Source organism: Sinocyclocheilus anshuiensis, unplaced genomic scaffold (genome assembly GCF_001515605.1).
Source record: "Sinocyclocheilus anshuiensis isolate Anshui unplaced genomic scaffold, SAMN03320099.WGS_v1.1 scaffold7, whole genome shotgun sequence".
Lineage (NCBI taxonomy): Eukaryota > Metazoa > Chordata > Actinopteri > Cypriniformes > Cyprinidae > Sinocyclocheilus > Sinocyclocheilus anshuiensis.
The window spans coordinates 1,146,259-1,159,858 of NW_015549582.1; the positions used below are offsets into that span (position 1 = coordinate 1,146,259).

General features: G+C 34.8%; 2 protein-coding genes across 2 annotated transcripts in view; one reads left to right on the forward strand and one right to left on the reverse strand.

The window, feature by feature from the left end:
* The window catches only part of tram1 (translocation associated membrane protein 1), a 10,740-nt gene extending 5,522 nt beyond the window's left edge, over nucleotides 1-5,218 (reverse strand). Inside the window, exons 1-8 of the mRNA XM_016446075.1 lie at nucleotides 4,987-5,218; nucleotides 3,783-3,846; nucleotides 3,103-3,224; nucleotides 2,804-2,920; nucleotides 2,641-2,699; nucleotides 2,153-2,237; nucleotides 1,832-1,902; nucleotides 942-1,046 (exon numbers count right to left, since the gene is read on the reverse strand). Of these exons, the coding sequence (XP_016301561.1) occupies nucleotides 942-1,046; nucleotides 1,832-1,902; nucleotides 2,153-2,237; nucleotides 2,641-2,699; nucleotides 2,804-2,920; nucleotides 3,103-3,224; nucleotides 3,783-3,846; nucleotides 4,987-5,109 (746 nt within the window). The 5' untranslated portion in view covers nucleotides 5,110-5,218. The remainder of the gene's footprint in view (nucleotides 1-941; nucleotides 1,047-1,831; nucleotides 1,903-2,152; nucleotides 2,238-2,640; nucleotides 2,700-2,803; nucleotides 2,921-3,102; nucleotides 3,225-3,782; nucleotides 3,847-4,986) is intronic.
* A 3,329-nt stretch (nucleotides 5,219-8,547) lies between these two features.
* On the forward strand, nucleotides 8,548-11,526 carry xkr9 (XK, Kell blood group complex subunit-related family, member 9). Its single transcript, XM_016446056.1, has 3 exons — nucleotides 8,548-8,955; nucleotides 9,615-9,811; nucleotides 10,838-11,526. The coding sequence occupies exons 1-3, from the start codon at nucleotides 8,657-8,659 to the stop codon at nucleotides 11,485-11,487; spliced, it is 1,146 nt and encodes a 381-aa protein (XP_016301542.1). The 5' UTR covers nucleotides 8,548-8,656; the 3' UTR covers nucleotides 11,488-11,526.
* Nucleotides 11,527-13,600: the final 2,074 nt, after the last annotated feature.

The following is a 13,600-nucleotide window of genomic DNA, read 5'->3' on the forward strand; positions in this document are numbered from 1 at the left end:
TAATAACATTTTGCAAGATTACTGTTTTTTTCTGTATTTTTTATCAAATAAATGCAGCCTTGATGAGCAGAAGACAGTTCTTTAACCTCTTAAGACCCGAGAAAAGATTTTTAGGAAAAAAATAGTTTTTTTTCATGTCTTTACATTGTTTAGAGCATTAAAAAAAAAATGTAAACAAAACATTTTTTTAAATGATATTTTGTTCATAAGTTATGCTATGTCCTCGGTAGAGGACATCGGGACTCAATTAAAAAAATAATAATAAAAAGACATGAATGAACATGTACGAGTACAGGAGCTCAGTATCGGGCCTGATACCAATACCAGTATCGGTGCATCCCTAGTTTCGGTGCATGTCTCTTTAAATGTTAAGGAGCTCTGCTCACCCCACCCCTCTTTTCCGTGGAAGAGGAAAGGCAATTTGCAAATAATCTTAAGAAATATAAAGTGTGGGACTTACTTCTTCTGGAGGTGCAGCTGTATCACGAACAGTGGGTACTGATCTATCCTCGAGTTTGAACTTTTTAGCAAAACCTGCCTTGAATTGTCCCTCGTTCAGAAAGCAGTCTGGAGTAAAATGATTCGCGCAAACAAACGCATTTAGGTAGATCAGGGGGCGCATTCCCTTCAAAAACAAAGGTAATCCACTGTGTCTTCAGCGGCTCAGATGTCGAGAGTAAATGACGACTGCTTATCCATTGACATAAACATAGGCCTACATTAGCTGAACTCTGTCTGTTTTTACGTGTTGTTATTATTAACAAGCCATATTACAGATGCGTGGGTGGAGAACAGTACGGTTCGATTTTTTACCGAGAACCATTACATCCCTAGTACACACACTGCCAAGACACATTTTAGTTCAAACACCATGTAAAAGTGAATTTTGCATCCGATGTCCCCTTTAACTGGACTTGGTCTGTGTAATCAATAGCACTCACCCTGTCTGCCTGTCTTCATTGCTGAAGTAAATGAGTCGGGAGACATGGAAGAGGAGCTCAACAAAGTAATGCAGAACCAGCAACACCAGGGCCAACCGGTTCAGACTGGAAAACACATCATTAATAGTTTAAACATGAATGAAACTACTGTATTAATCTTTAAAAAATGTCATTTCTTGCCATTATGCATACTTTTGGAATGATTTAATCTGTAAATGACAGTCATGTCAACTTTACACGTCCTTATCAGGTGCAACAACAGCCAATCAAAAATATCTCATGTCTAAAAGTTTTGGGTCAGTAAGATTTTTTAAATGTTTTTGAGAAAAAAAAAAAAAAAACCTCACCAAGGCATATATTTGATCGAAAATACAGTAAAAACAGTAATATTGTGAAATATCATTACAATTTAAAATAATTGTTTTCGGTTTTAATATATTTTAAAATGTAATTTATTACAGAGATGGCATTTATTACTGTCATTACTCCAGTCTTCAGTGTCACACGATCCTTCAGAAATCATTCTAATATTCTTTTTTGGTTATTATTCTCAATATTGAAAACAGTTGAGCTGCTGTTTTTGTAGAAACCATGAGACTTCTTTTCAGGATTTTTTTTGAGGAATAGTAAGTCAAATTTATGTGAAAATGAAATAGAAATCTTTTGTAACATAATACATGTCTTTACCATCACTTTTGATAAATTTAATGTGCTCATTTGTTGAATATAAAACTTGCCTGTACATTTTTGAAAGGTAGAGTATTTAGAGCAGGATTCTGGATCAATTCGATTTCATGTTCAAGTGAACGTGTAATTTATGTTTTAGCACAAAATGTGTGCCCTGACAACTGTTTATGACGATTAATAAACATGACATATTAATTGCTTACTTCAGAACGTAGGCTCCGGTGATGTGGACCAGGTAAAGGCTGATATAAACAAGCTGACGAGGAATGTCCTCCTGAAAAATAAAATAAAACATTTACTAAAACATTCAAAATAAACCCTATCGCCTAAAACAGTTCCATATTCTTAAACTGTCATTGTGTATACACATCCAAAAATGTCCACAGTGATTGTCTATTGTCATTTCTTCACTGAATTTCATTTGGTAAACACTGGAAAGGGAAATCAGTCCGGTCACAATAACAGGATGCATGAATATGGTTTTCAGTGCATGTTGCGCATCCTCAAACACTTTGCTTGCTTACTTTCTTGGCCTTCTGGAAGTAGAGCTCAGGGATAGCATGAAGCCAGTAACCAAGCTGACAGATGTAGTAGAACTTCATCTGGAACCTAAAACAAGACAAGCAACTTCTTTAGCATCTCCACGACTCTTGGAAGTCGAATGTCAATGATAATTGCATTTGCGAGTTGTGTGTTACATACAGTAGGTCTACAAAAATCAGAAGAGAGAATTAGAGGTAGGCTAATGCAAGAAAATCTGATCAGGAGCCATGAGAAATCTTTTGAACGGTCTTCTTGATGTGAACCAGCCCAGCAGATCAGTTTACCAAAGAAGATGCAACGTATGAGTGCTCATGCAGATCGGCAGATGTAATTCGAGATGGAATATGAACCTCCACCATTTCACGGTCCACATTGAAAACACCTGTCACTTTCACTTCATTAATCAGCATATTCCATTATTTAAAATGTAACCATGCTATGCATTTAAATACATCTGCACTGTACTTACAGCATAAGGGTGTGCGGGTAACCGTCCCACAGGCTGACAGGGTTGGACAGGAGGTTCTCCTTCAGATGAAGCAGAACAAGTCAAATGAATCTTTCAGACACAGCTACAAACACGGACCTGCACACAAACTCATTTATATGAAGCAGAGTAGTGAAGCTCTCACAGAAACAAGAATGCTGGCTCCCCACAGGCAGGAGAAGAGGTAGAAGGCACTCAGCTGACCCGACTCATTGAACTTGCTGTGCTTGGTTTTGGAGAAGTGCATCTTCCTGTTGATTTTCTGAACAGTCGTGGATTTAAAAAAAAACACAAAAAAAACAAGGCAAAACAAATCAAAACATTTATTAGTATTAACAGTGTTGCACCAAAACACTATTAAGATACACATGAACATTTATGGACAAATGTCAGTTGTTTCAGCGAAAACGTTGAAAGTTTATTCAGTTTTCACAGGATACTTACATCCAGCACGTATTCCTGAATAATGGCGTGCATGATAATGGCAACTAACATGTAGAAGAAGACGGTGGCCACATCTTTCAGACCGTAATGGAAGTAATTCACTGTAGTTTCCTCTGGACCTCCTAAAATCCATGATACAAACAAAATGTAAGCATAAAAATTAACATAATGCTGTCTTATTAAAATGCTTAATTGCATGATTGCACACTCATTATGGCCAAGTATGGTACCTTCTTGATTTAATTAAATCTAGACAGATATAACGGATTTGTTTAGCCAAACTGAAACAGCAAGATAATGAATAACAGAACCAATGATCTCACACCTTACTGTTTAACCCTTTGGAAGTGAGCATTATTATTGCAAAATAAAAAGAGAGAATCAATGTAAAACAAAAATATGGTGTTGTTTTTTTTACATTATTGAGCTCGTTTTTATAAACGGCCACAGTAAGTGTCAGTGGCATCAATTATCAGTTCATTAATAAACATCATTAGAAGAGCTGTTAGACAAAAACTTTTGAGGTGTTTTAATTAAAACAAAAATAACAATGTAACAGAAAATATTCAAACTAGACAAATATAATTCATACTAAATCTATACAAACAGACCAAAAGAAACTGGAGTGCAAATTATATATATATACAAAAAAATATATATAATTAAAGGCACATACTTACCATCTGCTGGAATAGTTACATTGTATTGCACAGTTATGAACAAAACTGCTACCTTTGATGTAATCTACGTGGAAAGAAATATAAAAATGCAGTCAATACACAAATAAATAAAGGAACAGTTCATCTCAAAATGGAAAATCTGTCATTAGAGAATTGCAGGCAGACTCTCACCATTCACTTGCATTGTATGCAAAATAAGGTTTACAACGCAAATGAATGGTGTTAGAATAACATAATAATAGAATAATAAGCCATGCAGATTTTAAGCAACATGAGGGTAAGTAAATTACACATTTTTTTCTTTAAAGTGAATATGACTATGAGGTACATAAAGCAATTACAATCAGTTTCTCATCAAACACAAATTTGATAGATAGTATAATTTATAGAGGAGTATACAATCCTTTACTTAAATCTGGTTAGAAATGGCCATTAAGAGCAAAAAATCTGTTCCAGTAGTGTAAACTTCATTTCCCATGATGCATCAGCACTGACGCTGATATTTCGCCAACTATCGTCCAAATCTAACGGTTGTGCAAACTCGCATTCCTAACGAGTACTGAGAGAGTCAAATCATTAGGTTACTGTCAGTAAAAGCATTTTGGTGGCACAAATCGTGACCCTGCTGTCGCTGTGCACCGGTGACAGCGCTCACTCATTCTCCGATTGCCACGTAACACTTCATTTGCGCGTAAAAGTATCAGTGCAGCTACAATGTTACGTAATCATCTTTACAAATCAATTCTGTTATTCCGTTCAACACTCCTTTAAATGTAATAAATTCGCGCACGTGCTTTTTTTTTTAAACTTCCTTTAATCGCTTCATAGGGAATTCCTCTCTCGCTCTCATGCATCATGTCTCTGTGAATCAAAATTCCCAACTATTTGAATGCAATCGGCAATTAGCGCATGCGCTTGAGAGTAAAACCTGCGCTAAAATAATTTTTTATATGAATCATAAATATGCAAACGGATTTAAAAATGCTGCACATTAAAGGCAAAACCAAAAAGTAGCCCAACAGTCCTATCTGCAGTTAAAGGAAGTGAAAGGGACGAGACTATGACAGAACACGAAAGATGCGTTATATTGCTTATAGAAACTGGGGGGGATATAAACACTGATTAGGCTGATTTGTCATCTTTGATTTCAAACTGATTTTAAATCTGTAAGAGTGAATGAATTAATTCAAAAGTGGATTCTTACCTCAAACATAAGACCCAGCAGAAACACCATAGCAACACAAGACACAATATCCGCGTGGTTCTGGATCACAAACTCGTGGCTGAGCACCGGTGGGTTCTTGCTGCTCTTTTTTCGGATTCCCATCTTGGCGGATGTTGAGAGAACTTTTGTTGAGTGGGAGTGAGGAACACGTCTTCACTATTGTTATCCGGCAGGGACTTGAGTCTTAACGCCTACTTCTGTCTTTCTTCTTCCAACCCCTTTTTTCAATTTAAGGCACGTTGTACAGTGACAAAAGATGCAGTAGCGCCATCTGTTGGACTGGAGTAAATGAGACGTTTTATTCATTTGAAAGGGTTAGTTCACCCAAAAATGAAAATTCTGTCATTAATTACTCAGCCTCATGTCGTTTCAACCCCGTAAGACCTTCGTTCATCTTCGGAACACAAATTAAGATATTTTTGATGGAATCTGAGAGCTGTCTGACCCTGCATAGACAGCAATACAACTGAAATGTTCCCAAGTCCAGAAACGTAGCAAGGAGATCTGTAAAATAATCCATGTGACATCAGTGGTTCAACCGTAATTTTACAAAGCTACGAGAATACTTTTTGTGGCAAAAAGTGACTTTATTCAACAATTCGTCTCCGCCGCGTCACCCTGTAGCGCCATTTTGGAGAGTATCTGCTGGACATAAACAGCGTATGCTGTTCTGTTTCAGCCGCACCACACGGATACGTTGTTTTCGTTCAGATCAAATCACAACAACGTAGGAAACCGGCGTGACGCAGCTGACACAGAACAGCATACATCGTTTATGTCCAGCGGATACTCTCCAAAATGGCGCAACAGGGTGACACAGCTCTCAGATTCCATCAAAAATATCTTAATTTGTGTTCCGAAGATGAACGAAGGTCTTACGGGTTTGAAACGACATGAGGGTGAGTAATTAATGACAGAATTTTCATTTTTGGGTGAACTATCCCTTTAATGTCAAAGGCCCTTTTTAGTTTAGAAGGGAGGATACATAGTGAATTAAATGAATAAAAATAAACAGAGATGCATGTAAACAGTAGTTACTAAACGCCATTATTACTAAACAGTAAAATATATAATATGTATTTTTGTATTTACATCTTTGCTTACATTGCAAAGACATTAAAATCGTCATTAATAGTTTAAAAAGTCATATACTTGGGTTATTTTGTAAGAGGGAACATGAAACATTCAGCTGAATGTCAGCTTCTTAACTTTAGCTTTTGTTGAAGTAAACTTAAAATTTACAAACACACACACACACACAATTGTAGGTAATATAATATTATATAATATTAATATACGTGACCATGGACCACAAAACCAGTCATAAGGGTCAATTTTATGAAATTGAGATGTATACATCATCTGAAAGCTGAATAAATAAGCTTTCCATTGATGTATGGTTTGTTAGGATAGGACAATATTTGGCTGAGATACAACTATTTGAAAATCTGGAATCTGAGGGTGCAAAAAAAATAAAAAATATTGAGAAAATCGCCTTTAAAATTGTCCAAATGAAGTTCTTAGCAATGCATATTACTAATCAAAAATGAAGTTTTGATATATTTACAGTAGGAAATTTACAAAATATATTAATGGAACATGATCTTTACTTAATATCCTAATGATTTTTGTCATAAAAGAAAAATTGATAATTTTGACCCATACAATGTTTTTTTGGCTATTGCTAAAAATATACCCAAGCGACTTAAGACTGGTTTTGTGGTCCAGGGTCACATATATGATATCATATTTTATTTATTATGCTACAGGTCAAAAGTTTGTAATAATTAAGACTTAAAAAAAAAAAAAAAGAAGAAGTTGCTTAAGCTCACCAAGGCTGCGTTTATTTGATAAAAAATACAGTAAAAACAGTAATATTGTGAAATATTATTACAATAAAAACTGTTTCCTGATAGGCTGATTATATTTTATTATTCATTCTTTACATAATAATTGTGAATGCCCTGCTAATGTAAGATGGTGTTGTGGTATGTATTCTGAATCAAGTAGTTAAATGTTTCATTCTGTAAAACATGTAAAGCAGCATACCAGGCATTTCCTGTTTCATTTTTTGTTTTTTTGTTCACATTAACAACAGCCAAACACACATAAACACAGCACGTTGCCAGCATGTGGTTAGATGGTAGTTTCAGACTAGGATCTCAGCAATCACCAGAATGCACGGTTATTTCCAAGTCTGAAAGAATAGGAGGGCTGAGGAGATTGAAAATTGTTTTATAATTGTGAGAATGACAAACATTTCTTCTGTATTCAAAGTGTCAGGGAATGAATGATTGCTGTATTTACTCATTGTTCCATCCCCTGCATACTGTATATCCAAAGAAGCATTTGGGTGTGTTTCACATAACACAGTAACTGATTAGTTCAGAAAGGGAGTGGTTTGCTCCGTCATCGGAATTATGAGAAATCATATGGTCTAGAAACCAGAGACTCGTCGTCACTGCTGATCAGAGCAAGAAGAAGAATGGAAACCCTGGTAAGTTCTGAATGTCACTTCTCACAATTTTAACATTTCCTGGCAGTTACTGAGAGTAAATGTAAATTAATATTACACCCGGGAACATTATGAAGTGACAGTTTATGGCTTATCTGAAAACAATAGCATACTGTATGATCTACACATTGCTAACCGCAATATAACGAAGCCTAGCACATGTATTTTGTCCTGATATCAAAGTTTACAACATGAAAATGGTATTTACTTGACTGATGTACTTTTCTTTAAAATAGTACATAACAACATGCTGCACTTATTATGTAAATTGCAAGACAAGCTTATTTTTATAGCACATATCATACACACTGAAAAGTGAAAGTGCTTTGCATAGACATGATAAATAAACAAATAAGTCAGTCAATTGAAAAATAGTTTAAGAACATAAAAAGGACATTTCCTGCCCTCTATGAAAATGTACTTTTAATGGATGGAATAGCCTATGGACAACCAATAAAGTTTTTCTTTAAATGTGACATGTGAATGTTTTTTTTTTTTTGGACTGAAATGAAGGTCAAAATATGTTTTAAATGCTTTTAATAATATGTTTATAGATTTTTTATGTATTTTCAAAAATATACAAAAATGTCCAAAACTATATATATTGGTAGAAAATATATTTATGCAAATACATTTTAGCAAATATATTTTTTGGCTTTTTTTTGTTGTTGTTGTTTTTGGGTGCTGTATGGGGGTGCAAGTGAAAATGTGGGGCTAGTTATTAAATAGGCAGTTGTTTTTGAAAACGTGTGCACATTTTGAACACATCTTACTTACATAATCATTCATCATTCATTGTGCAGTGACTTGTACTGGACAAAGTCCAGGACATAAATAGATAGTAGAAACACATTCAGATAAAATGAAAGTAATGGACACTTAAAGAACTGTATCAATAAGAATTCAAAATATTACAAAATTCAGTTCATTCATTCACTAATGTATGCTGTAAATCATATGTATTTATGTCCGTCTGTTCTGTCATTCAATACAGGTTATCAGTTTTGGATAAAGACATGAGGAGACTGAGTCAACCAGCTGTTCTCGTCTAAAGGCACCAAATGCCTGTCTACATATTCAGCATTAACAAGGACATTCTGCTATCAGTGTTCATCAAATGCCATAATCATAATCATGACAAATACTGGAAAGAGATTTACCTGGTTTCGGTGGCTATGCACTGTTTTTGGACTACTTTTTTATTTAGCAGACATTGGATCAGACTTCTTGTTATCTGTGCAGTATTTCAAAAGTGGACATGTCACCTGGGCTGCACTGACTCTTGTGTTTGTTCTGGTCGGATCTTTATGCATACAGATATTCAGCTATGCATGGTTCAAAGATGACAAGGAAAATTATGAAGAAGATGACAAGGGTCTGTCCACTTGCCATCTTATCAGTATACATGTACTGCAGATAGGCATTTTTACAAGGTAACTTCACGCTAATTTATCATTTAAATCGATTCTTTGTGGCTCTAGTATTTCATATATTAAAATGATTTTTAAAAATCTGTCATCATGTACTCACCCTTATGTCTTTCCAAACCTGTATGACTTTCTTTATTCTGTGGAACACAAAAGATATTTTTCATCCATACAATGAAAGTTAATGGGGTCCAAAACAATTGACTTTTATTGTATAAAAAAAAGCTTTTTTGTGAAATTCATACAGGTTTGGAACTACATAAGGATGAAAAAAATGAAGTCTGAATTGTCATTTTTGTGTGAACTGTGTCTTTTAAACAGGCATTCTCAGCTCTGGCTCTTGAGGTCCAGTTTCCTGCATAATTCAGCTCCAGCCTTGATCAAATTGACCTGCCAGTAATTTTATGGCAATCCTGAAGACCATCAGCTTGTTCAGGTGTATTTGATTAGGGTTGAAGCAAAACTCTGCAGGAAAGTGGACCTCGAGGGCCAGAGTTATGAACCCCTGCTTTAAAATAAGGAGGAAAGCAAATGAAAGTGTAACATCTACACGCTTGGTTGGTCTTCTTTACTCATTAAACTTGTATTATTATTATTTTTTTAATCACACTTGATGCAGACATTTACAACTTAAGTTCATATTTTGACCTATCTGTTATTCTAAGGTATGTCCATCTTCTGAAGAGGAGTTTTAAAGCCCTGCGTTCGGAAGACACTCAAGAGGAGGAGCAGTTCCATCTTTTCGGCCTTGCTACAGATCTTAGCATGCTCCGCATGTTTGAGATGTTCCTGGAGAGCGTTCCTCAGCTCGTTCTGCAGGTCTATATCATACTGGAGCATAACCATCGCTCTAATCTGCAATGTGAGTCCTGCAGATTAGATACAGTCATTACATGCACATCTGCACGTAAATCTAGTCATGGTTTATCATAAGAAAAAGAAATGTGATAAATACACTACCATTAAACAGTTTGGGGTTAGTAGGATTTTTCTTTCTATTTTTAAAGAAATTAATACTTGTATTCAGCATTAAAATGTTAAAATGAGCAAGACTTTTATAACAAAACATGTTATTTCAAATAAATGCTGTTCTTTTAAACTTTCTATTCATCAGAGAATCCTGAAAATATATATCAAGCCTTCCACAAAAATATTAAGCAGCTGTTTACAAAATTGATAATCACAAGAAGTGTTAAGAATGACTTCTGAAGGATCATGTGACAGTGAAGACTGGAGTAATGGCTGCTGAAAATTCTGCATTGCCATCACAGGAATCAGTTACGTTTTATAATATAATATAATATGTTTAAGAAAAACAGTTCATTTAAACTGTAACAATATTTCACAATATTACTGTTTTTACTGTATTTTTATCAAATAACAATATTACTCTGTATTTTTATCAAATAAATACAGCCTTGGTGAGCATAAGAGACTTCTTTGAAAAACATAAAAAATCTTACCATCCCCAAACTTTTGAATGGTATGAGTTTTAATAGGTTTTAAATGATAATAATAGCAGATATTGTATATCAATATAAAATCTAAAAAAGCTTTATTAAAATGTTTTGCTTGAAAGTGTGCTTGTAAAAATGCAGCGACAGTTTTAACTGTGCCTTATGAATTTTTGGGGGCCACTTTGTGCCTAAATATATATATATTTATACAACAGTTTGTTCTGGTTCTCAAATCTGATTGGTTGAGAACCGTGAGATATTGTACTGGTATCGCTACAGGAACGCCCTTTCACAATAAGAGGGTTTTATTAGGTACCGCTCTCGTACTCGAGTGATATTGCTCATATATATATTATTTTGACCAAAAATAAAACTGAATAGTAATTTAACAAAAGTCTCTCTCTCTCTCTCTCTCTCTCTCTTTTTTATAGACATTAGTATGGCCATGTCTTTTCTCACCATAGCCTGGGCCACGGTGGATTATCGTCGCTGTTTTCGGCGCTCTCTACCTAACCTTAAAGAGATGCCTTCTGGAATCCCAACAGCCGTATACTTGTCCTACAAAATATTTACCATAACCCCACGAATCCTCAGCCTCACGCTCTTCATCATGCTCTCCACCTTCAGTACTGTAGCAATGGCCTGCATATGGCTTGTGGGAACCGTCTGGGCATTCGTGGAGGACACCGACTTCTGCACTTCACGAGTCCTTGAATATCTTTATCGAACTATTGTTGGAGTTATTCTCCTTTTTACCTTCTTTAACATTAAAGGAGAAAACGCCAAAGTCCACATGACTGTGTATTACATTTTCAGTGTGGGTCAAAACCTTGCTGCACCCATTTTGTTGTTTCTGCTCAAACCGGAATCAGAAGGGACTGACTACTTCCTGCCCATTATATTTTTTATATTAGTGTCTCATTCAATGGGACTGGGTTTTCTGGGACTCTATTACAGCCTCCTGCACCCTCATCAACCTTGCAGAGAGAAAATCGCAGATGAAATAGATGGAATGGATCAAGTAGATGGGATGAACCACGAGCCAAAAACAACACGTTTTGAGCGTTTCTTGCGAATATAATAGTCTTGCTGATAAACTAATGAACTTGATTAACAAAAAGGTGCATGTTTGGTAACACTTTACTTGAAGGGGTGTGCATAAGACTGACATGACACCTTCATCGTAAAGTGTAACCGCATGTTTATATATATTTATGTTGGAATTGATAAAGGATCTGTGTTTAAACGTTATAACATGTCTGAAAGCTGCTAAGGAAGGTATGATATCTGATTTTACAGCATGTTTATATATATTTATGTTGGAATTGATAAAGGATCTGTGTTTAAACGTTATGACATGTCTGAAAGCTGCTAAGGAAGGTATGATATCTGATTTTACAGGTATGAAATGTTGAACCTTAAAGGTTTCATTGAACCTGTAAAAATGATAAGCTTTCTAATGCCAATTTTTGTATTTCGTTTATTTCACCCTTTCCCAATAGAGCTGTCTAGTTGAATAATGAGAACCTTTTTTTTCCCTAGCAAAAGTGCTTGAATGGCGTATGTTGGGTACCTTCTCAAATATAACTGTTCACAATTGTTTAACATGAAGTGATAATAAGCATTCTAGCTTTAAGTTTGTTAATAAGTTTGGGGTCTTAATATTTATTTATTTTTTATTTTTTTAAATGAAGTGTCTTATGCTCACCAAGGCAGCATTTATTCGATCAAAAATATAAAATACAGTAAAAACAGTCATTTGATAAATGTTAATACAATTTAAAATAACTGTCTATTTATTTATTTCAATATATTTCAAAATGTAATATATGCATATATATATTACTGACCCCAAACTTTTGAACGGTAGCATAATTCCTCAAACCCAGAAATCGTGCCTCTGGTCAGTTTTCTGTTAGTAGTTCAGTCACTACCCCAAAAATAACACAAGATGGCACTGTTGTTCTAAAAAAAAAAACCTTCTGAATAAAGTAAACACTGCCTCATCCAACAGGACATGTTGTTGGCATCATGGAGACTTGTTAAAACATGAGCTGAGATTTAAAGACTGTACTGAACTTGGAATTGTTTTGTATAAAATAATTCTAGCTTTTATGTAATAAAGTAATTATATTTTTATTTGGCTGACGTCTGATACCAGGCAAAAACAAAACAGCAGGCTACAAAAGCATTTATTTCTACATAAATTCTACAAATACTCAATAAAAAAAAAACAAGCTAATCACAGTTAATTTATTGCAACATTAGTTTAAAAATGTATTTGTCCTAATATGTATGTCTGACTAAAGCAGAAAGATATGTGAACTTTGACCCTCACAATCTCTGAGTCTATAGACCAAGAAAGGCTGAGAGATCATGCAGATTACCTGTTTCAGAGCTAATTGAAAGATAATAAACCAATCCAATTCTGTTTTGACTACCGGCAAAATATTGTGCAAGCCAGTGGAGTGAGGCAGGATTGAAAGAAGAAGAAAAAAGAGCTAAGATAAAGAGAGAGAGGATTAAAATAGAGAAGCGGTCACAGCATTTCCTCAGTGTGCCGTTCAGTGAACATCTGTGCTGAGGCGGTGAGCTCACCATGCAAACAGACTGCAGATTTATTCAACAGTAGTAGCCTTTCAAATAAACACGAGTACTGCTCTGCAGGCTGCAGGCCTTCTTTGATTTTCTCATGTATACATACACACACTAAAAAATTTCAAGCCGTTTCAACTAATTATTATTTAGTTCCACAGAAATTTTACATTCAGTCAATTTCTGTCTTCAAAGTGTTGCCTAAATTGTTATTTTTTAGTTGGCTCAACCTTTACTGAAATAGTTTTATAGTCCATTCAACTAAAAGTATTTAATTGGTCAAACATTTAGAAAACTACAGCAAATTGTGTCAATTAAAATTTAACCATTCACTCCATGTGTTTCATATGTTACCTCAACTAAGATTTATTATTTGGGCATTCTAAGAATTTGCTGTATAACTAGTTATTATATTTTATATTGAGTTTAAGAATTATTACCTGGTGTCTATCAATCACTAAAACACACACATTACAACACATAATAGCCTTTATTTAATAACAATCTGCATTTATAACATTTGTCATACAGACTAAACATGCAGGCTTAAAGGGATAGTTCACCCAAAAATGAAAATTTGCTGTTAATTGACTTGAGAT

Bases quoted from the DNA above. Each gene is read 5' to 3' on its own strand.
- xkr9 (XM_016446056.1), top strand. From the start codon at position 8,657: ATGACAAATACTGGAAAGAGATTTACCTGGTTTCGGTGGCTATGCACT. The intron at 8,956-9,614 runs GTAACTTCACGC...TGTTATTCTAAG, and splicing joins CAGATAGGCATTTTTACAAG to GTATGTCCATCTTCTGAAGA. The intron at 9,812-10,837 runs GTGAGTCCTGCA...TCTTTTTTATAG, and splicing joins CCATCGCTCTAATCTGCAAT to ACATTAGTATGGCCATGTCT.